Source organism: Schistocerca cancellata, chromosome 6, assembly GCF_023864275.1.
Source record: "Schistocerca cancellata isolate TAMUIC-IGC-003103 chromosome 6, iqSchCanc2.1, whole genome shotgun sequence".
Classification (NCBI taxonomy): domain Eukaryota; kingdom Metazoa; phylum Arthropoda; class Insecta; order Orthoptera; family Acrididae; genus Schistocerca; species Schistocerca cancellata.
In genome coordinates, this window is record NC_064631.1 from 478,295,311 (window position 1) to 478,318,547 (window position 23,237).

A 23,237-nucleotide genomic window follows, 5' to 3' on the forward strand; every position below is an offset into this window, starting at 1 on the left:
CAGGAGTGGCAACAAAACGAATATTGACGTTGGTATGTAGAATGTATGATTCTGGTGACATACCATCTGACCTTCGGTAAAATATCATCCACATAATTCCGAAGACTGCAAAAGCTGACCAGTGTGAGAATTATCTCACAGTCATCTTAACAGTTCATGCATCCAAGTTACTGAGAAGAATAATATCGAGAAGAATGGAAAAGAAAACTGAGGATGTATTAGACGACGATCACTTTGACTTTAGTAAAGGTAAAGAAGGCACGAGGGAGGGAATTCTGAGGTTGCAGTTGAGAATGGAGTCAAGACTAAAGAAAAATCAAGACACGTTCATAGGATTTGTCGACTTGGAAAAAGCCTTCGACACTGTAAAACGGTGCAAGATGTTCGAAATCCTGAGAAAAGTAGGAGTAAGATGTAGGGAAAGACGGGCAATATACAACATGTACGAGACCTAAGAGGGAATAATAAGAGTGGACGACCAAGAAAGAAGTGCTAGGATTAAAAAGAGTGTAAGACAGGTATGTAGTCTTTCGCTCCTATTGTTCAATCTGTACATCGAGGAAGCAATGACGGAAATAAAAGAAAGGTTCAGGAGTGGAATTAAAATTCAAGGTCAAAGGATATCCATGACGTGATTGTCAACTAGATAAAAAAAGATAGTTGACAATCATGCTATACTTTTATATTCTAGTTTTTATTCCTATGACATTTCTGTTTGACGAGAGCACTTTTGCTCAGACGTTTTTAACCATAGTGTGATTACATGTTTTCCATGTAACTTTTTATTCTGATGAGCATTGCCCTAGTGCAATCGAAACCATGGTAAACTGACCAAAATGTTGTGCAAACGAAGTGGCTTTATGTCCGTCCTGTAATTATATAGTGTAGGGTTGTTGGTTCACAACCAATCAAAATGTTTAAAATTTGAATACTTGCTAATACTTCAGCGAATATGGGAGAAATAATTGCAACAGTGAATTGCAATAACAAATACAATAAAAACAGTAATGATTAAAAATAATAAAGTAGGAACTGGTGAATGATGCAATAGGGAAAGTTTTCTATCTTGATTCAGGAAAACACGTTCTGCTACCATTGAATCTATTGTCTTTGAAGGATGTGGATTAACCAAAATCAAACACATGATATTACTGCGACAGGGATTTAAGTATACTAAGAGAAACAACTTTGTCCTTATGTTCCTCGGAAAGGTAGAGCTGTTGTGGTGCTTTCATCTCTGCATCACAATCAGAAAATTAGTACTCAACAGAAAAAAACCTGAAATGATCATTGATTACAGTGCCACAAAAGGAGGAGTGGACGCACTGGACCAAATGTGCGCCAACTATTCGTTATTACGGCGAACACGCAGATGGCCATTCTAAACATAGTAGGAGTGAATGCTGCTGTCTTGCTTCAGTGCACCAAACAACTTGATGAAACAAATGATTTAAAAAGAAGAGAATTGCTACAAAAGCTTGGAATGGATTTAGTAAAGCCCCATATACAACGTCGAGATGTCCGACCCCTTTGTCGTGAACTGAGAGACGTTGTTGTTAAACTTGGTGGTACTCCGCTTACCTCAACATCTTCAGAGCCAGAACCCATGAGGAAAGAAAGGTGCTACATGTGCGCAAGAAATGTGGACAAGAAAACCAAAATAGTGTGTGAAAAATGCTCAAAACATGTTTGCCCCAACCACAGATTTTCAGTGTGCCAAAATTGTTTGTAATCATATCTCAAATATGTAAAAAAGTTTGGAATATTCAGTGATAAAAGTGCAATTCAAAATAAAATTTCCTTAAATTACAGTTTCGTTTTTCTTATTGGGGTACTCAGAGACCCCACTAGAGTCTAAGTGTATGATCATTTCACTACAGTACTTAAGGGTTAAACAGCAGTTAAAAGAGAACAACAGTTTAAATACTACAAGAGTTATAAAATGAAAGATGGCCTTTTATCATATTGTACCTCTTTACAGACAACCCCATAAATTGCAAACCTTTAACGTCAAATTATGACAAAACGTTATTACCATCTAAGACACAGCCGGTATATACTTTAACACAGGGCACAGCTTTAGATAATACACTCCTGGAAATTGAAATAAGAACACCGTGAATTCATTGTCCCAGGAAGGGGAAACTTTATTGACACATTCCTGGGGTCAGATACATCACATGATCACACTGACAGAACCACAGGCACATAGACACAGGCAACAGAGCATGCACAATGTCGGCACTAGTACAGTGTATATCCACCTTTCGCAGCAATGCAGGCTGCTATTCTCCCATGGAGACGATCGTAGAGATGCTGGATGTAGTCCTGTGGAACGGCTTGCCATGCCATTTCCACCTGGCGCCTCAGTTGGACCAGCGTTCGTGCTGGACGTGCAGACCGCGTGAGACGACGCTTCATCCAGTCCCAAACATGCTCAATGGGGGACAGATCCGGAGATCTTGCTGGCCAGGGTAGTTGACTTACACCTTCTAGAGCACGTTGGGTGGCACGGGATACATGCGGACGTGCATTGTCCTGTTGGAACAGCAAGTTCCCTTGCCGGTCTAGGAATGGTAGAACGATGGGTTCGATGACGGTTTGGATGTACCGTGCACTATTCAGTGTCCCCTCGACGATCACCAGTGGTGTACGGCCAGTGTAGGAGATCGCTCCCCACACCATGATGCCGGGTGTTGGCCCTGTGTGCCTCGGTCGTATGCAGTCCTGATTGTGGCGCTCACCTGCACGGCGCCAAACACGCATACGACCATCATTGGCACCAAGGCAGAAGCGACTCTCATCGCTGAAGACGACACGTCTCCATTCGTCCCTCCATTCACGCCTGTCGCGACACCACTGGAGGCGGGCTGCACGGTGTTGGGGCGTGAGCGGAAGACGGCCTAACGGTGTGCGGGACCGTAGCCCAGCTTCATGGAGACGGTTGCGAATGGTCCTCGCCGATACCCCAGGAGCAACAGTGTCCCTAATTTGCTGGGAAGTGGCGGTGCGGTCCCCTACGGCACTGCGTAGGATCCTACGGTCTTGGCGTGCATCCGTGCGTCGCTGCGGTCCGGTCCCAGGTCGACGGGCACGTGCACCTTCCGCCGACCACTGGCGACAACATCGACGTACTGTGGAGACCTCACGCCCCACGTGTTGAGCAATTCGGCGGTACGTCCACCCGGCCTCCCGCATGCCCACTATACGCCCTCGCTCAAAGTCCGTCAACTGCACATACGGTTCACGTCCACGCTGTCGCGGCATGCTACCAGTGTTAAAGACTGCGATGGAGCTCCGTATGCCACGGCAAACTGGCTGACACTGACGGCAGCGGTGCACAAATGCTGCGCAGCTAGCGCCATTCGACGGCCAACACCGCGGTTCCTGGTGTGTCCGCTGTGCCGTGCGTGTGATCATTGCTTGTACAGCCCTCTCGCAGTGTCCGGAGCAAGTATGGTGGGTCTGACACACCGGTGTCAATGTGTTCTTTTTTCCATTTCCAGGAGTGTAGTAATGAGCACGAATAAGTTAAATACTTCTGACAAGATAATTACAAACTTGCCCCAGTGGGCTGACTCAACATTTAAACAACCATGAAACTAAGGAGCCACGGCCTAAATTTTAGAATAAAATAAAAATAACAATTATGAAATGTGAGGCATAGGCGCTGTAGCCAGTACTAGAATTCAATGAGAGAAGTAACAAATTTTATAATTGGCGCTGCAGCCTTTTCTTTTCCCACAGTTATTAACGGGCAGCCAGAACATTCAGTAGCGATAGATTCCTAAAGCATGAAGTTCAATCCATGGAATGCAAATTATATGACTTTCCTCTTGCAAGATGTGACTGGTAAAACCGAACACAATAAGTAGTACCGAAAAGGGCGATGAGCTGACAAAATAAGAATAACTAAAAAGAATATGTTTGCATCTAGGCACCGCACCTACGAAATACAGACGACAGCGGCCGAAACTAGGACGAGATCTCCAAACCCAGTGCCATTACAGCACCAGACATTAAAAAAGGGGGAGGGGCCACCACATTAAATACACTACTAAACCAACAGAATGAGCAGTTTCAAGGAGTGTGTCAGAACCGTCCATCACATTTAAATCAATATAGCCAACTTAGCGCTATTCTTTTCGTTGTATAAGCACTCTAATATCGATAGTAACAATCTGAGGGCGAAACATGGGAGCACGATTCTAAGCATTGTTGTGAGACGAGGTCTGTCTGCGACAGTGGAAGTAGTAGTGTCGATCGAGAGCTCGGAGACAGAAGACGTGTCATGCTGTCCTCACATCGGTGATGGCAGAACTTACCACACTTAAGGCCTGATTTCATTTATGTAGCCAGGAGAGATTTAGATGGCTTAACAACGCTTTAAGATAGAATAAAAGGTAAAATTCAAAAACATAGAGCAAAAGCAATTGCAGGGTTAGGCTCGTGATTGTTATTTCGAGTTTACAATAATCCCATGTTTTGCTTGTCAGATAAAGAAGCCTCTTTATCCTCCAAATAATGATAATTATTCTCCACATCTAACTAATAAATAGATGTTGTGGTTATTAGATGCTAATCTAACTTTGAAATTGAAATAATTTGTCGATCTCGCACTCAGTCGTTATTGATACTTATACGGTCATTGTAAGACATTTAGCAATTATTAATACTTGGTCATGATAATTTTGAAGTTTTAAATAGACTTAATTTAAGAAATCCCTTCTCACAAGTTATTTAGTAATTAACATGACCCAAGCAAACTCCTTTGTGTTACATTCATTCTTAGTAACAATAAGTTTTAGCTGCTGCTGCTGCATGCTGCTGTAAACCACATGGAAAAACTTATGGGCGAAACAGAGTCACTAGCACACCACAGCATGTCATGTTCTCCAATCTAGTGAATTCCGTTGCACAAGTCAGATTCTGTATCACTTGTAAATTCTTGTTCAAAAACGCAGCCAGATACCTTAGATATTCATTGTTACAGCTTTATTAGTTCCTGTAGTTTCTCATATTCAAATACACAGTGAGATAGCTTACCCAAATGTTAGCTTTAAATTTTTCATGCAACAGCGTTGACGCAGTGGATACACCGGTTCCCGTGAGATCACCGAAGTTAAGCGCTGTCGATCGTGGTCGGCACTGGGATGGGTGACCATCCAGGCCGCCATGCGCTGTTGCCATTTTTCGGGGTGCACTCAGCCTCGTGATGCCAATTGACGAGCTACTCGAGCGAATAGTAGCGGCTTCGGTCACGAATACCATCTTACGACCGGGAGAGCGATGTGCTGACCTCACGCCTCTTCTATCCGCATCCTCCACCGAGGATGACACGGCGGTCGGATGGTCCCGGTAGGCCACTCGTGGCCTGAGGAGGGAGTGCTTTTTTATGTAACGATATGTTAAGGGCTTATGACAGTGAAACTGACACACATACAAGATGCACGAGCATAGGCATAATTTGTTGTAGGTGCGTTACACAGTTTACAACAAGAATAGCTTCCCGTAGTCATTAAAAGAAACTTGGCCGATTTAAAAAGATGTTACATTGTTAAAACAAGGGATGCTAAACTGTAATAGAATAACTGTTCGCTTAGGTAATCAGAATGGGAAAAGAAGCAGTTACATAAAAGAATTACTATATTGCAATTACCTACACTGACAGCTTAGGGCTTTAGAATGAGAAAAACAACAGTTAAATGAAACAGCTAACAGACTAGAATTACATAACTTGGTGAGCGGTAATTTCCTACACGAAGATGTTGCAGTCTGGCGTGGAGTGTAGCACAGCCGCAAAGCTCCAAAGCGGCCTACCAAGCTGACTTTGACGCTGAGACAGACTAAAGGCACGTCTAGGTGTGGGTCACCATTAACGCTCAACAATGCTGCAGCTATAGTGCTCAGCGAGAAGGCTAAATTTGAGAACTTTATAGTACATTCGAACTGTGAGTATCACAAAAGATGGTAGAATAGAAAAATAATTCGAAAAGTACTGTCGAGTATGGACTAAGAAACCTAAACTTCCAGAAATTTGCAATTTAACTCAGTTCATCACCAGTTCACATAGGCAGCGGTAGTAGGACAGGCAGGACAGTGAGACTCTTACCTGCCCAGAAGAATCACGCTTACTTGTAAAAGTTCGATCTACCCTTCAGACAAGATGTGGGTTTCTCGGGGCCTAAATTACCACTAGGCGACCAAGCGACCAGGGGGATTAATAGCGCTGCCAAGAATCAGCTGCCATGAGCAACTATATTACCATACAGCAAATTAAACTCTTCCAGAAGACTCGAGTGAGCTCTACACTAAGAAAGCCGTTGTACATACACAAACTTTCCAATGGCCAAGGTTAGCCTCCCTCGGCACAAATTCGAGCTACGTGACCCCCTTGACACAAAGATAGGAGGAAGTCGCCGTCCAAACATCATGGGTCCCAGTTCCCTGCCCTCGGTGGCAACGCCTTGCTTCCCCCGATCGCGTCACCACCACCACCACCATAGATGAGCAGCGCACTCTATACCGCGGCGGCGAACTCATGCGGACGAGGCGGGCGGTTTGTAAAAGGAAGGGGAGCCGATACTGCTCAGTGTCGACGATCAGGGTGTTGGATACTTCGCTGAACTGTGATTTGAATAAAATCGATGTGATAGTGCAAGCTACTTGTTTGTTTCATAACTTCATATGGATTCATGACTGTGTTTAAGACATTTGTGCGGTACAAAGCAGGCAAGCCTAATGAAAACTCACATTAAAAGCCGAAGACCGACATCGGCCTACAAACACCACAGCACTGAGTAAGCAACTTCGAAATTCTTTTGTATCTCACGTGGAATACTGTCTTTGTAGAACAGAGTGTGCAAGTAGCTCTATACCGAAAGAATATAATAACATTAAATCCAGCAAAAAAGTAAAATGATTTGCAGTCATGTTTTACAGAAAACCAACGTGCTTGATTCTGTTTAGTTCTGTGTTTCCATTCTCTTCCACAAATAAAGTAAATGAATTCGAATTAATGTGTTGTCCATAGTATTTCACTAGCGATCTTTCCCAAGCTTCATTTTGAGCATGAACTTCTAAACATAGATACATTTAGAAAGAATGTGTTTTTGTTTCCATAGTTAAACAAAATTACTGATTACTGATCGAATAACGAAATGTCCGAAAAATCGACTGTTAAATCAGGCACATAATTTTCATGGATCTGCTGGTCTGGCATTCAAAATTCGACACCAGCTACTCGATCAGTGTATCAGCTACTTCCTAGGAGATTTCTTTATTTCTTCAAACAAAATTTTCGCATATTAAAAGCTGAATCTAATGTAACAAAATGGACTTTCGATTATAGCATGAAACTGCTTAAATTCCTTTTCTCTGTTCATATGTTTACTTTTTGTTTCCTGTTAATAAACTGTCCCTAACGTTGAAAACAGTCCCTGAAAGTTAGAACCACCTTTCCTTCACACTGAGGTACTACATTGTTTGGGCACTATTTTTTTGAGTTTATCACATAAAGCCCGATATAACAAAATCTAATCACATACATCTATACAATTTTCACAAACTGCATAATCAAACAATTTAGCTAACTAGCATCGAACCATGAGGTCGAAATACCTCGAGTCTGAGAGCAACCGCCGGCCGCGGTGGTCTCGCGGTTCTAGGCGCGCAGTCCGGAGCCGTGCGACTGCTACGGTCGCCGGTTCGAATCCTGCCTCGGGCATGAATGTGTGTGATGTCCTTAGGTTAGTTAGGTTTGAATAGTTCTAAGTTCTAGGGGACTGATGACTCTTAAGTCTCATAGTGCTCAGAGCCATTTGAACCATTTGAACCAGACAGCAACTGTCTCACACAAGACGATATTTTAATTAACATGGATACTGTAAAATATCAATCAAGAATCATTAATTAGTTTCCTGTCACGTTTTCTACACAAAATTTGACTGTAGATTCATCATCCACATCAATTATCGATTGTTGCATGCAACAATGACAGCTCACCATTTTTGTAATGATTGTCTGAATTATACAGAAAATTGGCGTTCATCCTTAACTGTCAATATACAAAATATGAACTGAATTTACAGTAACGTCGTCATTGCGAGGTATAGATCGTCTGACAGTGTAATAGCGATCCACTTTTTTAAAAAATGCTCCTGCCTGAACAGAAAAGCGGTAAGGTGGGACAGAAAACGGCGATAAGTGTCAAGGATAAGTAGAGAGGCAATGTGTGCCAGCCATGTTACGCTAGGCGCAAACTGAGACGCGTATAGCGCGTGTGCCGCGGCCCAGCACAGCGAGCTTTCTTGTAACTTCACAGGTTCAAATGGGACCGCCCAAATTGCGACGCGACGCGACTGGGACGCGACACGCGCCTGCGTTGTGGTTGTGGCAGAGTTTCTCGCGCGAACACTGTGGGAGGAGTGAGGCGAGGAGCGGGAAGGCAGTCCTTCCATATGCTCACTTCGGCATGGCGCATAAGGGCAGTGAAAATATCGTCCCTCCGTAAAATACCGCCTTACAGTATGCTGAATTTTATTGTCACTGAGTAAGTGTTTCGTTTTTCGCCGTTTAAGCGCTCCATCTCTATTTCGTTAGTACATAATAGTTTTCAGTTACATATGCATGTATAATTTTTTGTTTGTTCATTCTTTTGTCAAGAACAATGCACAGTTCAGTAACTGGTGAGCCATAGCCGCTGGGAATATATCTTCTGCCTCCACAATGTTTTCAGGTCGTAAGAAAGTACAGATGATTCGTGGTAGGGTACTGAATAAGAAAGTAAGGAATATTATAAAATCAGGTGATCTAGAAGCAAGGCAGGAAAGTAAAATAAGGTTATCTACTTGCTGCCTGTTATGCTGACGAATCTCTACGATCTGTTACAAGAAGTAAAAAAGGCCTAATTTCCACACGTGTGATCCCTTTGTGCTCCTGGCAAAAAGCGTCCAAGGTATGAAGTACTTAAGTTTTACTATCATTACTTGGATATGGATGTAATAAGACATATTATACTACGTACATGGGGACATCACATTTTCACTGCAAGCTAGAAACAATCGAGAAGCCCTCACGAATAAAAATGTTTTAGTCGGCTCGTCGAGACGTGAAAAATCATTTCATTGGTTGTATACACACTATCAGTGTTAATAAACTAATTATACAACAGGGTACACAATGAAGTACTGGTCAGTATTATTCAGAAAGTATCATTATCCTGAAACAGTATGGTGATGTGATATATTTAATTTGTTGAAGTGTATTTGCTACTTTCACGACAATGTTTTACGAGCTATGTGAACTCTGCCTCTCACAAAGCACACTTCAACATTTCTCTCGTGCGGATTATTCTCGGCTGCTGGCCATTGTGCTGTGCAACGTATCAGTATTTTACTTTTCGCAATAACAACTATTTTATTCGCGAATCACACATTTTGTCAGTTTGGCAATCCGTAGGTGAGTAACCAGCATCTGGTATGTGTGTGTCATTCCACCTGAAGGGTACGCTTGTCATTATTTTAATACAGCTCAAATGAAGAAAAGTAATATCGGTTGGTAAGTTTCCATTCCAGTCTTTCAGTGTTAAAAATACGAGGGGTTATTGGGATTCAACCAGAATCCAACAGAACTGGCGATTTATTTTTGTGTAAATTGTTAGCCTTTTCTCATTCGAGGAAGCATCATCATTTATGAGTAACGGCCAAATTTCTCTTGTTAACGGGTTTAACTGTACTTCTTTTGCCAAAACACAGTATTATCTGCACAAACTCATTTTTACAGCAGCTATGTGACAAAATTCTGAAACAGTGTATCCTATTCAAGCAATTGGCGACCAGAGAACATAATAGATTACAAAAAACCACATTGTGTAAGTTTGAGGTAGCATAAAAGAAGAAATTTCATGTTTATTTTCGTACTATGAAACTATTGTTTCACTAGCTGTCGATAAATCTAAAAAAATTGCAGTCACTGGAGTAAAAAATAAAATAAAATAGAATGTACAATTTCTGATATATCGCCATAGGTAAGACAGTTCAGTGTGCTGACGAAGCGGCAAAACACTCTCTTCCTTGAGTGCCATCAGTCGCAAACATCTCGTTTCAATGTCTCGAGCGGTTTAGGAGATATGAGGGATGTTGTTAATATTTCATTCTCGCCGGCGTGAGATCGGGAGCGAAAGCTCTACACAGTATCCATTTTCTCGATATCGGAGGCAGACAGAGACTCCTTCCCAGTCTAAAGAAAAATTCAATATGTTAGCTAAATTTCATGTGCAGCAACATATAATGTAATACACACCAAACGCCAAATCATAGCAACATCTATTTTTCATTGCAAACTTTGTGTCTTACTAAAATATGTATATTACAATAGGTATGACATTCAGCTAGATGATGAGCACTTCGCCACTAAGCTGATACGTAAAGCTACAAGTCAGGCAAAAATCTAGTATTTATACTGAATAGTTCCTCTGAAATCGTTTGAGAAATGATTCAGGGTGCGCGCTCTTCGATTCTGTTAGCGCATATTGTCGCCAATCAGCGCGTGCGAAGTATATGTACGCGTCTCAATTATCGCAGGACCCGTGCGACATGTGCGCAAAGTGCGCGTCGCACTGTACTGTCGTATCACGTCACATGTGCTATACGCGCCTCAATTTGCTCTTAGCCTTACGTCAGCACTTATTTTTGACGTAGTTTTACCGGTGACGGTCTTGATAACAGCTATTTTGAATTTCGCCCGTTATATGTGATAGCGTCTTTTGACAGCAAATGACAAATAAAACTAGAAAAAAAGCACATTGCGCTATGTTTTTCTTTTACGTTATTTATTGGCAGCACAATGACTGGAAAACCTGAGGAAGATCCATAGACTTACAGAATAAACCACGAGCACAAATGTCGAAAACATAACCATGCTCGAAAACTGCGTATTTTCCTATCTCCTTATTTAGGTTTTCTACATCGAAATAATCAGCAAACAGTTGAATAAAAGAAATTTAGTGCCCATCTTCAGAACGTTATACCTATAGCATCATTTGCGAGTGTCGGTGTGATGAATATAACCTTGTGAAGAAGTGCACTAAGTGCCCGAAATGGGTTAAGAAATTAAACTTATTTATGCAACTGGTTGCTGATTATTTCGATATACGCAACTAAAGGTTGCCGACTATGAGTGAAATACTATACTTACGTTTTCATGAGGACTAGTTCAAAAATGGTTCGAATGGCTCTGAGCACTATGGGACTTAACATCTATGGTCAACAGTCCCCTTGAACTTAGAACTACTTAAACCTAACTAACCTAAGGACACCCAGCCATCACGAGGCAGAGAAAATCCCTGACCCCGCCGGGAATCAAACCCGGGAACCCGGGCGTGGGAAGCGAGAACGCTACCGCACGACCACGAGATGCGGGCACCAGGACTAGTTCACGTGTCAGTGAAACTTCAGACCGATCCAAGTTACTCAAGTGGTTCATAGGAAGCCCGCATTGCGAAAAACGGTCCTATTACCGTTGTCTGCAACAATCTTCATTATCTGGGTCTATGGGAATAGCAATGTATGTTGTCTAATTTCATCTTATCAAAAGAACAAGCGCCTCTAGCGGGACAAGTCCTTGGGAACTGCAGCGATGCCTTTACGATGAATGAAAGAGGCAGGAGATTGCAGGCTATTATGAGAAGAGTGCCGTGGGGAGCAAGATGACTGGCTGCCCTGGAAAGACGGCAAGGCAGCCGGGAGGGTGCGGCCGTGAAGGGTCTTCCGAGGCGCCACCAAGGCCTCTAACGGTGACGTAACTGCCTGCCTGCCCATCAGCCCGCTAACTGGAGCGGCCGGGCCGAATCTCGCGCAGCGGCGACCCGCCCAGGAGTGCAGCTCCGGTATATATACTGGACAGCTGGTTGGGCAGACTCACTCTGCTCCAGCCATCCACCACCTGCACAACATGAAGGTAAGGCAGCCACCGAGGGAGGCGGCGGCAGAGGAAACTGGTGTGCCTAACACGCTGCTACACTTAGATCCTGACAAACTAATAAACAAACATATCAGTAACAATAGTGATAAAAATGATACATTCTAAACGTAGCGTGTTTAACTTTATACGTCCTTGTTATTAAATTCATTTAGTAACCTAGGGCATTAATGAAACTGCTTTCTCTAATTGCTTATAGCTCAAGCCCAATGTTTGTGTGGTAACTTCATAATCTTGAAACATGCTAAAGCTATTCGTGCATGTAATAGAATGCAACCAGAAACTGCCCACCCCTGATTCCTTAAAGAATCAAATTCCCATGTATAAAACAGCATGAAATGATCGATTACTCTGCAAATGAGTTAACGTGTTTTATGTGACGCTAATTTTTCTGGCATCTCAATGTTTATGATGCAGTATCTTATGAAAAAAGAATGTCTCTGAGCACTAGAACTTACAACTACTTAAACCTAACTAACCTAACAACATCACACACATCCATGCCCAAAGCAGGATTCGAACCTGCGACTGTAGCGGTGGCGCGGTTCCAGACTGTAGCGCCTAGAACCGCTATGCCACGCCGGCCGCCGTGTCTTCTGAATTATGTATCATCTGATGTTATTATTTTGTAGAGATATTCAACGGTAAATCGCCGGAAAAATATGTTGCTAACACAGTTAGTAGTAGGGAAGTAATAAATTAAAACGTCATACCCGATGCTGAAATTTTACCGTTTGAACAGCGAAAGTGCCGTAAGCTGTAAACTTTTCCACACTTACTATCTTGTGGTGGTGTCAGCCAGAAAATGTTCGAAAAGACTTGAAATTGTATGTAAAGTTTGTTGGAAGTCACGAAGCGCTCGTATCTTCGGATACTACATAAACACAGGGTAATTTCCGTGCTCTGAGTTACACAGCTTCTTCAAGAGCTATACACATATTCTAACTTCAATGTTTGAGTTCTTGTGTTAAACAACAGTGGTAATATTGGTTACCGTCAGATCACCTCAGTTGTGCTTTGTCCGGCTTGTCTAGCACTTGGATGGGTGACCTTTCAGGTATGCAGACAACTGTTGGCAAGCTGGCTGCACTTACCCCTTGTAAGGCCAATTGAGAAGCTATTTGAATGAGAAGTATAGGTTTCGGTCACGAAAAATGACAACGACCGCATGTTCTTTCACATCCACATCCAGAGACATCTTCGGCTGAGGATGAGATAAAAGAAATTATTCAGGCAGTGAAGGGAGACGAAAATTTAATAGTCATGGGTGATTGGAATTCAAAGTAGGAAAAGGGAGAGAAGGAAACATACTAGGTGAATATGGATTGGGGCTAAGAAATGAAAGAGGAAGCCGTCTGTAAGAATTTTGCACAGAGCATAACTTAATCATAGCTAACACTTGGTTCAAGAATCATAAAAGAAGGTTGTATACATGGAAGAATCCTGGAGATACTAAAAGGTATCAGATAGATTATATAATGGTAAGACAGAGATTTAGGAACCAGGTTTTAAATTGTAGGACATTTCCAGGGGCAGATGTGGACTCTGACCGCAATCTATTGGTTATGAACTGTAGATTAAAACTGAAGAAATTGCAAAAAGGTGGGAATTTAAGGAGATGGGACCTGGATAAATTGACTAAACCAGAGGTTGTACAGAGTTTCAGGGACAGCATAAGGGAACAATTGACAGTAATGGGGGAAAGAAATACAGTAGAAGAAGAATGGGTAGCTCTGAGGGATGAAGTAGTGAAGGCAGCAGAGGATCAAGTAGGTAAAAAGACGAGGCCTAATAGAAATCCTTGGGTAACAGAAGAAATATTGAATTTAATTGATGAAAGGAGAAAATATAAAAATGCAGTAAATGAAGCAGGCAAAAGGGAATACAAACGTCTCAAAAATGAGATCGACAGGAAGTGCAAAATGGCTAAGCAGGCATGGCTAGAGGACAAATGTAAGGATGTAGAGGCTTATCTCACTAGGGGTAAGATAGATACTGCCTACAGGAAAATTAAAGAGACCTTTGGTGAAAACAGAGCCACTTGTATGAATATCAAGAGCTCAGATGGAAATCCAGTTCTAAGCAAAGTGGAGAAAGCAGAAAGGTGGAAGGAGTATATAGAGGATCTATACAAGGACGATGTACTTGAGGACAATATTATGGAAATAGAAGAGGATGTAGATGAAGATGAAATGGGAGATACGATACTGCGTGAAGGGTTTGACAGAACACTGAAAGACCTGAGTCGAAACAAGGCCCCGGGAGTAGACAACATTCCATTAGAACTACTGATGGCCTTGGGAGAGCCAGTCCTGACAAAACTCTACCATCAGGTGAGCGAGATGTACGAGACAGGCGAAATACCCTCAGACTTCAAGAAAAATATAATAATTCCAATCCCAAAGAAAGCAGGTGTTGACAGATGTGAAAATTACCGAACTATCAGTTTAATAAGTCACTGCTGCAAAATACTAACGCGAATTATTTACAGACGAATGGGAAAACTGGTAGAAGCCGACCTCGGGGAAGATCAGTTTGGATTCCGTAGAAATGTTGGAACACGTGAGGCAATACTGACCTTACGACTTATCTTAGAAGAAAGATTAACGAAAGGCAAACCTACGTTTCTAGCATTTGTAGACTTAGAGAAAGCTTTTGACAATGTTGACTGGTATACTCTCTTTCAAATTCTAAAAGTGGCAAGGGTAAAATACAGGGAGTGAAAGGCTATTTACAATTTGTACAGAAACCAGATGGCAGTTATAAGAGTCGAGGGACATGAAAGGGAAGCATTGGTTGGGAAGGGAGTGAGACAGGGTTGTAGCCTCTCCCCGATGTTATTCAATCTGTATATTGAGTAAGCAGTAAAGGAAACAAAAGAAAAATTTGGAGTAGGTATTAAAATCCAGGGAGAAGAAATAAAAACTTTGAGGTTCGCCGATGACATTGTAATTCTGTCAGAGACAGCAAAGGACTTGGAAGAGCAGTTGACCGGAATGGACAGTGTCTTGAAAGGGGGGTATAAGATGAACATCAACAAAAGCAAAACGAGGATAATGGAATGTAGTCGAATTAAGTCGGGTGATGCTGAGGGAATTAGATTAGGAAATGAGACACTTAAAGTAGTAAAGGAGTTTAGCTATTTGGGGAGCAAAATAACTGATGCTGCTGGAAGTAGAGAGTATATAAAATGCAGACTGGCAATGGCAAGGAAAGCATTTCTGAAGAAGAGAAATTAGTTAACATCGAGTATAGATTTAAGTGTCAGGAAGTCGTTCCTGAAAGTATTTGTATGGAGTGTAGCCATGTATGGAAGTGAAACATGGACGATAAATAGTTTGGACAAGAAGAGAATAGAAGCTTTCGAAATGTGGTGCTACAGAAGAATGTTGAAGATAAGGTGGGTAGATCACCTAACTAATGAGGAGGTATTGAATAGGATTGGGGAGAAGAGAAGTTTGTGGCACAATTTGACAAGAAGAATGGACCGGTTGGTAGGACATGTTCTGAGGCATCAAGGGATCATCAATTTAGTATTGGAGGGCAGCGTGGAGGGTAAAAATCGTAGAGGGAGACCAAGAGATGAATACACTAAGCAGATTCAGAAGGATGTAGGTTGCAGTATATACTGGGAGATGAAGGAGCTTGCAGAGGATAGATTAGCATGGAGAGCTGCATCAAACCAGTCTCAGGCCTGAAGACCACAACAACAAACACATGCAGAGAGTGCATTGTAACTGATAATTGATATGTAGATTATAGGCTTTTAAAGTCTGTAACATCCGTTCTATGGAGATGATTGTGGGAGCTTCCACGTTGGAAACACATCCTTAGCTTTCTTGTGAGCTGCGCCTGAGTCATCTGCAATCTCTGCACGAATGTCTCCTAGGTGTAAGGGTGCAGCGCAGATTGTACATTATAGCACTAGTGGTCTCCCATAGCATTTTTTTCAAGGATTCTTACCGTGTGATGCAGGAACATATTTTAAAACTAGGGGTGTGATCAGATGCAATGGATTCAATTATCGGTGAGTGCCCACTGTGAATTGCGTCCCTTCCGAGGAGGTCCAAGTTCTCATTATGTTGGAGGCTTTGGCGCGACGGAATTCAATTTAAAAAAAGGAATCTTCTATGGAAGTGCAATGTGCACAATAAGATGTTCCGACTAGAAGAGAATAGAAGCTTTTGAAATGTGATGCTAAATAAGAATATTGTGGATTAGAGGAGATGATACAAACCCGAATTATGCAAGAAGAAATTTATGACGCAGTCTGACTAAAAGGAGAATTTGGTTGATGCGACACATCCTATGGAATATTCCGTTTGGTAGGGGATGAAGGTTGTGAGGGATAACCACTGCATGGAGAGAATGCAGTAAGCAGGGTGAAATGGTTATAGTCTGCATTAGTTACTAGGAGATCAAGAAGTTTATTAGCATAGACTAGTGCAGAGCGCTTCATCAAGTCAGTCTTTGGAATGAAGATCACATCAGCACATAAGCTTATTGTTGTGCCATACGACACTGCCATTTCTAGCTGTGTAGTATAGGATGCCAGATCCAGTGTTCTTAGTAGATTTCTGTGTTAATGTTTCAGACTCCTTCGAGATAAGATTTCTGAACTCATTCATGTATTTCTCTTTCAACAGGTTTATGTCCTCCTGAGTACGTTTGTATTGTCGGTCGTCGCTGAAGCGCCGATCGACCGGTCGTACCTGCCTCCCAGCTCTGAGTACGGACCTCCCTCGGCCTCCTCCCTCAGCTCTCAGTACGGCGCCCCAGCAGCCAACGGCCTCAGCACTCAGTACGGAGCTCCTGCGCTGACAGGCGCTGCTTTTGGCCGCTCAGGCGCTTCCAGCCAGGGTCCAGCGGCTCGTGTCTCCTCCAGCTTTGGAAGGGCTTCCTCCAAGAGGTTCGGAGCTGGTAGGGGAATCGGCGGTGGACTCTCCACTCGCTATGGCGCCCCTTCAGCAGCTGGTCGCGCCACTGGCTTTGGAGGACTGGGTCTGTCCACACAGTACGGGGCCCCGTCCTACTCTGGTGACGCGCTCTCCAGTCAGTACGGTGCGCCCTCTGGTAACGCTGGTGGCCTTTCTCCAGTGTATGGAGTGCCTGGATATGGCTACGGTCGTGCTGGAGCCCAGGAGGATCCACTTGCCGTAAGATCTTAGATTAACTTCCCTTGCTTTTCAGATATTTGTATGATACCTCGTTGCACTGCATGTGCTAAAAATATTTTTCATTCGCTTAAAATGTATATTGTGGTGCTCTCAATCTGGCCTCAAAACTGGGTATGTGCTAGTAGCTTAATGAGTAGTCCTGTCTGTTTTTCATTTGTCACTAAGCATTTTCGGCATAATTACTCTGACTATAGTGAAATTACTTTTTTCAATGTTAAAAGTCAATAATATCAAAATCGAATGAATTTAGTTTTCATAAGATGTAAAACAAACGCAAATGCTCTACAAGATACTAATGTGGTAAGCGACATTCCTTACAAAGCATATCTCTCACTCTCCACCATTATATAGTGTTATTATAATACCACTGCTCTTGGTTCTAAGATGTTTATTGGCAGTGATCGTTTTGGCCATCCCTCTCTCTGAGGGTATAGTGCTTTGACCCAATGCATAAGAAGTGTGTCAGATATAACATTTCTTTTTAAAGCCTTTGAGCGTAATTGTGTTGCACAAAGTCAATTACCTGTGAAAGCTGTTATTTCTAATCAATAGCATTTGTTGAGATAGACTCAGTGCTCACTATTTTGAATCCTTAGATATGTAGGAGTACTGTGCACATCACATACCAGTTAGGAAATCTGAATAAAGAACTCTTAATGTTCGTTACATGTGCTTAATAAAGAGAACCATAAAATTAATTTTACAGATTAGTTTTATATTTTTTAACAATTAACTGAAGAGCGATGCATGTAAATAATACAAATAGGGGTAAATGAGAATTTTCACATTAAGGAAATAGGTTATGGTGACTCATAATTATAATATTAGAGGATTATGTGATAACACTGGAGTGTGATTCCAGGTATAGAACTGACCAGTTAGCTCAAATCGAATCGGGACTGAATAGCATGATATTATCCAGATCTGATTCGAATTGATCCAACTGAGCACCATGTTTCCACAAGTAGTTATAAGTTTTGATTAACCTTAATTTGTTGTACATAGCTTATGATTCACTTTGAAATAGGCAATTAAATTTTCAAGACTGATTGCACATACAAAATGCTGTTTTAGCATAGTTTCTTTGACAGATTCAGATATTTATGCATAATTTCAGTTTCATCAAAATGCTCCAATCAACAGTTAGGGTATTTATACATGTCTGTTCCAGGAGCCGGCCAACTACGAGTTCAGCTACTCGGTGCAGGACGGCGAGACGCTGAGTGACTTTGGACAAGAGGAGTCGAGGCAGGGGGAGAGCGCCCAGGGCCAGTACCGCGTGCTGTTGCCTGACGGCCGCAAGCAGATCGTCAGCTACCAGGCCGACGAGGACGGCTACAGGTCCACCATAGAGTACGAGGACACTGGACTCACCGCCTATTCCGCTGGAGGATACGGCTACGGCAGGGGACGCACTGGAGCTGGAACTAGAGCTGGAAATGGGGGATACCACTACTGAGGATGCTTTTACACTTTACAACCGTGACGAATCTAATTTTCTATGAACAGGTACATCTATTGTATATGCTACAGTATGTATCTCTATGAGTAATGTCTAATACTTTTTTATATATCTGAAGAAATACCTATGTGAGAGTGATGTAAATACATATATATTTTTGTACATAGTGATTTGAATAAACAGATAATTAGTTATACATCTTACATTGTATATCTCTTATTTCCTTCCGTGTTTTCCAAATGTACCCCACATCATGTATGTTGACAAAAGTAACTATTATTTTCATGAAATTCCACTTTTAGTCACATAGCTTGGCAAAGGTATACTTGTGTTAACGAATTTACAGAGTTTATACATAGGGCGTAACAGAGAAACATTGACAGCGATCGTATATTGTGTAGGTTGCAACGTGTTCACTTCTTAAGAACAAACCTCTGTCCAGAACTGAATAGTATCGGCGATCTGGGAATCAACACCTGAGAACAGTGTCATCAGTGTATCATCAGACTGTTTTTGTCTCCTGATCAGTGATGCAAACCACTAGCCATTACTGTAAAATGATCGCATTACTATGACTGTCGAAAGCTTAGTACAGTGAGCAGGTCTTATAACTGATAATTTTTCAAGACTGAATAAATGTCCAGAAATTCGTGACTTCGGCGCTGTTTATGAACCCAAAAGGAGCTCACAAAACTTCATTGGACTGTTTTTCCTCATCTATCCTACAGCACCTTCCCACTTTCGTCTGTTTGGTCCAATGAAGGATAAACTCAGTGGGTAGCCTTTCGTGGTTTATGAGGATGTTACTGCTGCAGCAAAACGTTGGGTCTGGCGTCGATCACTACAGTTGTACGATGCTGTCGTACAGGCCCTCCCAGTAAGATAGCGTAAGGCCGTCGCATTGACCGGAGATGATGTTCCAAAATAGGGTTTTATAGCCAAAAGAGTGCCGAATAATATGGCGTATTGGAATGCGACATAAAACCAATCAGTTTTCATTACAAAAAGGTTATACATTACTTATTGAACGCCCATCGTATTCTTGGGACAATGTCGTATTGTCCCAGACACAAGTCTAAATCATTATTGTGGTATGTGTGTATGTACGTGAGTGTGTTTCAGTATGTGCGTGTGTGTGTGTGTGTGTGTGTGTGTGTGTGTGAGAGAGAGAGAGAGTGGGGGGGGGGAGGGAGAAACAGAGATCGCAGGGAAGTTTATCGATACGTTACTGATCCAGAAACACGTGTTTCACTAGAAAAGTATGTCTGTTGTGATTGGTACATAAATATTGACTTGAATGATGTTAGAAATTTTTAGAGGACGTTTTTCAGCGTGGGAAATAATGTATGTGAGACTAAGGAATTAACAAATCACATCTATGAAATAAAATTTCCAGCATGATCTAACAAATGAACAAAGTAAGTAACAGCTACAAGAAAAATAAATCATTAGTTAAATGACATGAAGATAAGATTACGTATCTGATTAGCTCGTAATCAAATGCATTTAGGCCACGTGGTGAATGCTACAACGAAACTATACACTAATGTATGTAGTAGTATATGTGATGTGTGCATAACAAAGCAATGAGAATCTTAAAAAACTACATGATAGATATAGGATCAGAAATGCAATTAACATACACATCCAGACCATAAATAAATAATTAAGCCCACTAGCGGTAAATGAAAGGCTAAAAAATATTTTAACATTAATTAAGTAAAAAAGTGTCTGGTTAATGAATTTCGTCAAGTATGTTTATCGAGTAAGAGGATCAACAACATCTGCCAATGATAAAATAACGAACAGTTATATGTACCATATTGAAAAGTATACATAGTGTAAATTAATCAAAGTTTTGTAAGAAAATATGGTATTGAACCACAGATGGTCAAATGGTAGCGTCGCTATTCAACAGCCATCGTTCAATCAAGGTGTTATAGGTAATGTGTTGGAGTAACTTTAGAGCGAGTGATGTATGGAGGACTCTCAAGTGTAAAGACGTGATGTATCTGCTGTGTGCTGGACATATACTTACTCGCTATAGATAGTAATGATTTTTTTTTATTTGCAAGATACTATAATGTTTGCCAACTGTAAAAAAAAGTGTCAACTGACATTGGAAAAAGTTAAGGTAAATAAAGTTGTTTTATTATTAATGCAATGTGCGTGTTCATAAGAGATGACTCAGACAATGTATAGCACTCACACACAATGATTTTGTAGTGCTAATTGTTAATGTGTAATCAGTTTATTGAGTGTGTTAACTATGAGCATTATTAATTTTCAGACAGTCAGAATACAAGATTAAGAGTTAGTGCCGTAGTGTTACTTACCCCAAATTAATACTAGTTCCAAGATCCGTGTCATTTTTGATTAACTATTTCTCTCAAGAAGTTATTGTCTGAGTCATATTCGATTTAACTAAAATGTATGCGAAGCAACAGTCGCACACAATAGCTATTTGCCACTGTACAATTTAAAGTGCTAACAGAGAGCAGTGCGAAGAGCGTTACCTTTGCTCAGATGAAGGTAAGAATTTTTATTGTTTCAGCGAAAGCATTCGTTAAACACAGGGAAAATTATTTTGAAATTGATCAAATTTTGCTTTATTGCCTGGGCCAGTTTCAAATCAACAGTGTTGCACCAAATTCAGTTTTTGTGTTACGTAAATTCATGCGGTTTTGGTTTAGTTTAAAGTTATTGACAGTTTACATTCTCGCACCTAAATTAAAATTCCATTCTCGCAGTCAGAGAAGTTCAGTACAGAGCAAAGCGCATAAGCGACGAGAGAAAATAGACAATCACTTGCCATTCCCCTTCTAACGGTTGTGTTCAGGTTACTGTCAGTTAAGTAATTAAAATAATTTTTCAAACTTACATGTTTCATTTGGCAACAACAATCTGCAGATGGAAATTCTTTTTGGAATCTTTTGAAATAATACAGCCAGGTATACGCTCTGTTCTTTGTTAATTAGTAAGTGTAGTTAGCAATTTTGCATTCGCATTTACTAATCTGTTGTAATTCAATTTAATTTAATTTGTATGCCCTTTGATAGCTTTCAATAAAGTGACGTCAAAACAAAAGAGAAATTACTCTAATAAAACTATGAAGAGTGTAATGAAATTTCATTTAGCCCGACGTGGATTAGCAATGAGCAAACTAGCTCAGTACTCAGGGTGGTTACGGGATTATAAAGAATTAATTGTCTCTCTCTTGAATCATCACAGATATTCCTCAACAGATATGAAAAGTATAGTTAAAACTCATGTGCTTATAGCACCAGATAATATTTCGTTGGTCAGTTTAATGTGAAGTAAAAAAAAAAAAAAAAAAAAAAAACGTTACTTTAGATCGTGGTTTCGTCTCGAATACCAATTTAAGATAACAATCATAATCTTTTGGTGGTGAAATCTTATACTAGAACTAGAATCTTGTGACCAGGCCTTTCTGTGTGGGATGTTATCTCGAAATATTGAGAAAATCTGAAAGCGAAATATATTAAATTATTCGTTGCGGCCACATAGCTCATCTCGTGGAATCTGAAAGAAAGTTCGCTGTCCTAGCCGGCACCACGTTTCCAAGATGAGCTGAAAGAAAATTACTAATTATTTTCTAGTATGGTGCCTAACAATGGTCAATGTTCCATTAAGGTCACGTCTGCTCAGGACTAGCAAGGTTTAGGTTTACAAATCATTGCGTACCATACACAAATTTAAAGTCATGAACAACTATATTTTAGTTTCGTTTACAACTTATATACACTGTTACAGCGAGATTAACCTCAGACAATCGTTCTTTCCTCTTCCTGTCAAAGAACATAAGAACACAAGAAAAAAAATAAAAAATAAAGTTCAGTCACAAAATCTCTAATGTCCATGGAATATAGGGCAACACAATGCATTTGTCTTATCTTTGGCATAATCGCCAGCTATTCATACAATAATTATCACTACAAGGAATTTATAATTTTCAAATTCATGACCACTCCAAGAGATAGAGTACAATTGCTCCCTGGGGTGGCTGGGACAAAATTATTTATGCATACCAGTCAGACGACAGTACTGTTCGATTATAGTTTGAAATTTCACAATATTGTATGTGTTTGTTTCTTAGATGACTTTCCCAAATATAGGTTGCACACAATAGCAATTAACATATGTGCTTAGCCTAATTCTAAGAAAAGGTTGAAACGACATCAAATGCGTGTCTTGTAGCGCTAAATGTGCGTCTTGTTGTAAGATAATTCTGTGGAAGTGTCGTAATTATCGTCCTCTGTAAGCAAAGTTCTGCTGAAGTCAATGTACTTACCTCGTAATAAACGAATTGAATTGCTTTGCGTATAGATATCTTAGTTATTACGCTTATTGCCGTGATGAAGGAAGTACTGTGCTGTAACGTATTGTTGTGCTACGGAAAAGGCTGTCTCATTGTAGTTATATCACAAACGTTACTACTAAAACATGTTTTACTTTCCAGAATAATTCAGAAAAACTGTGCAGATATAAAACAGATACACCGCAAAAGCAACGTTGTAGATTGTCACTCATTAGTAGCGTCGTGATAAAATCGTGTAGTTGTCACATAAGCTAACCACTGTGTCATCTGGTATCTCACA

General features: G+C 41.0%; 1 protein-coding gene across 2 annotated transcripts in view; it reads left to right on the forward strand.

Annotated features, from left to right (window-relative positions):
- LOC126088596 (pro-resilin-like) overlaps window positions 1–18,821 on the forward strand; it is a 66,941-nt gene extending 48,120 nt beyond the window's left edge. The window contains exons 1-3 of one of the 2 annotated variants that reach the window (XM_049906800.1): window positions 11,920–11,958; window positions 16,626–17,135; window positions 18,328–18,821. In XM_049906800.1, coding sequence (XP_049762757.1) covers window positions 11,953–11,958; window positions 16,626–17,135; window positions 18,328–18,615 — 804 coding nt within the window. In that variant the 5' untranslated portion in view covers window positions 11,920–11,952 and the 3' untranslated portion in view covers window positions 18,616–18,821. Of the gene's footprint in view, window positions 1–11,919; window positions 11,959–16,625; window positions 17,136–18,327 lie in introns of those variants that run through there. The other variant, XM_049906801.1, reaches the window with a different exon arrangement.
- The last annotated feature ends 4,416 nt before the right edge of the window (window positions 18,822–23,237 follow it).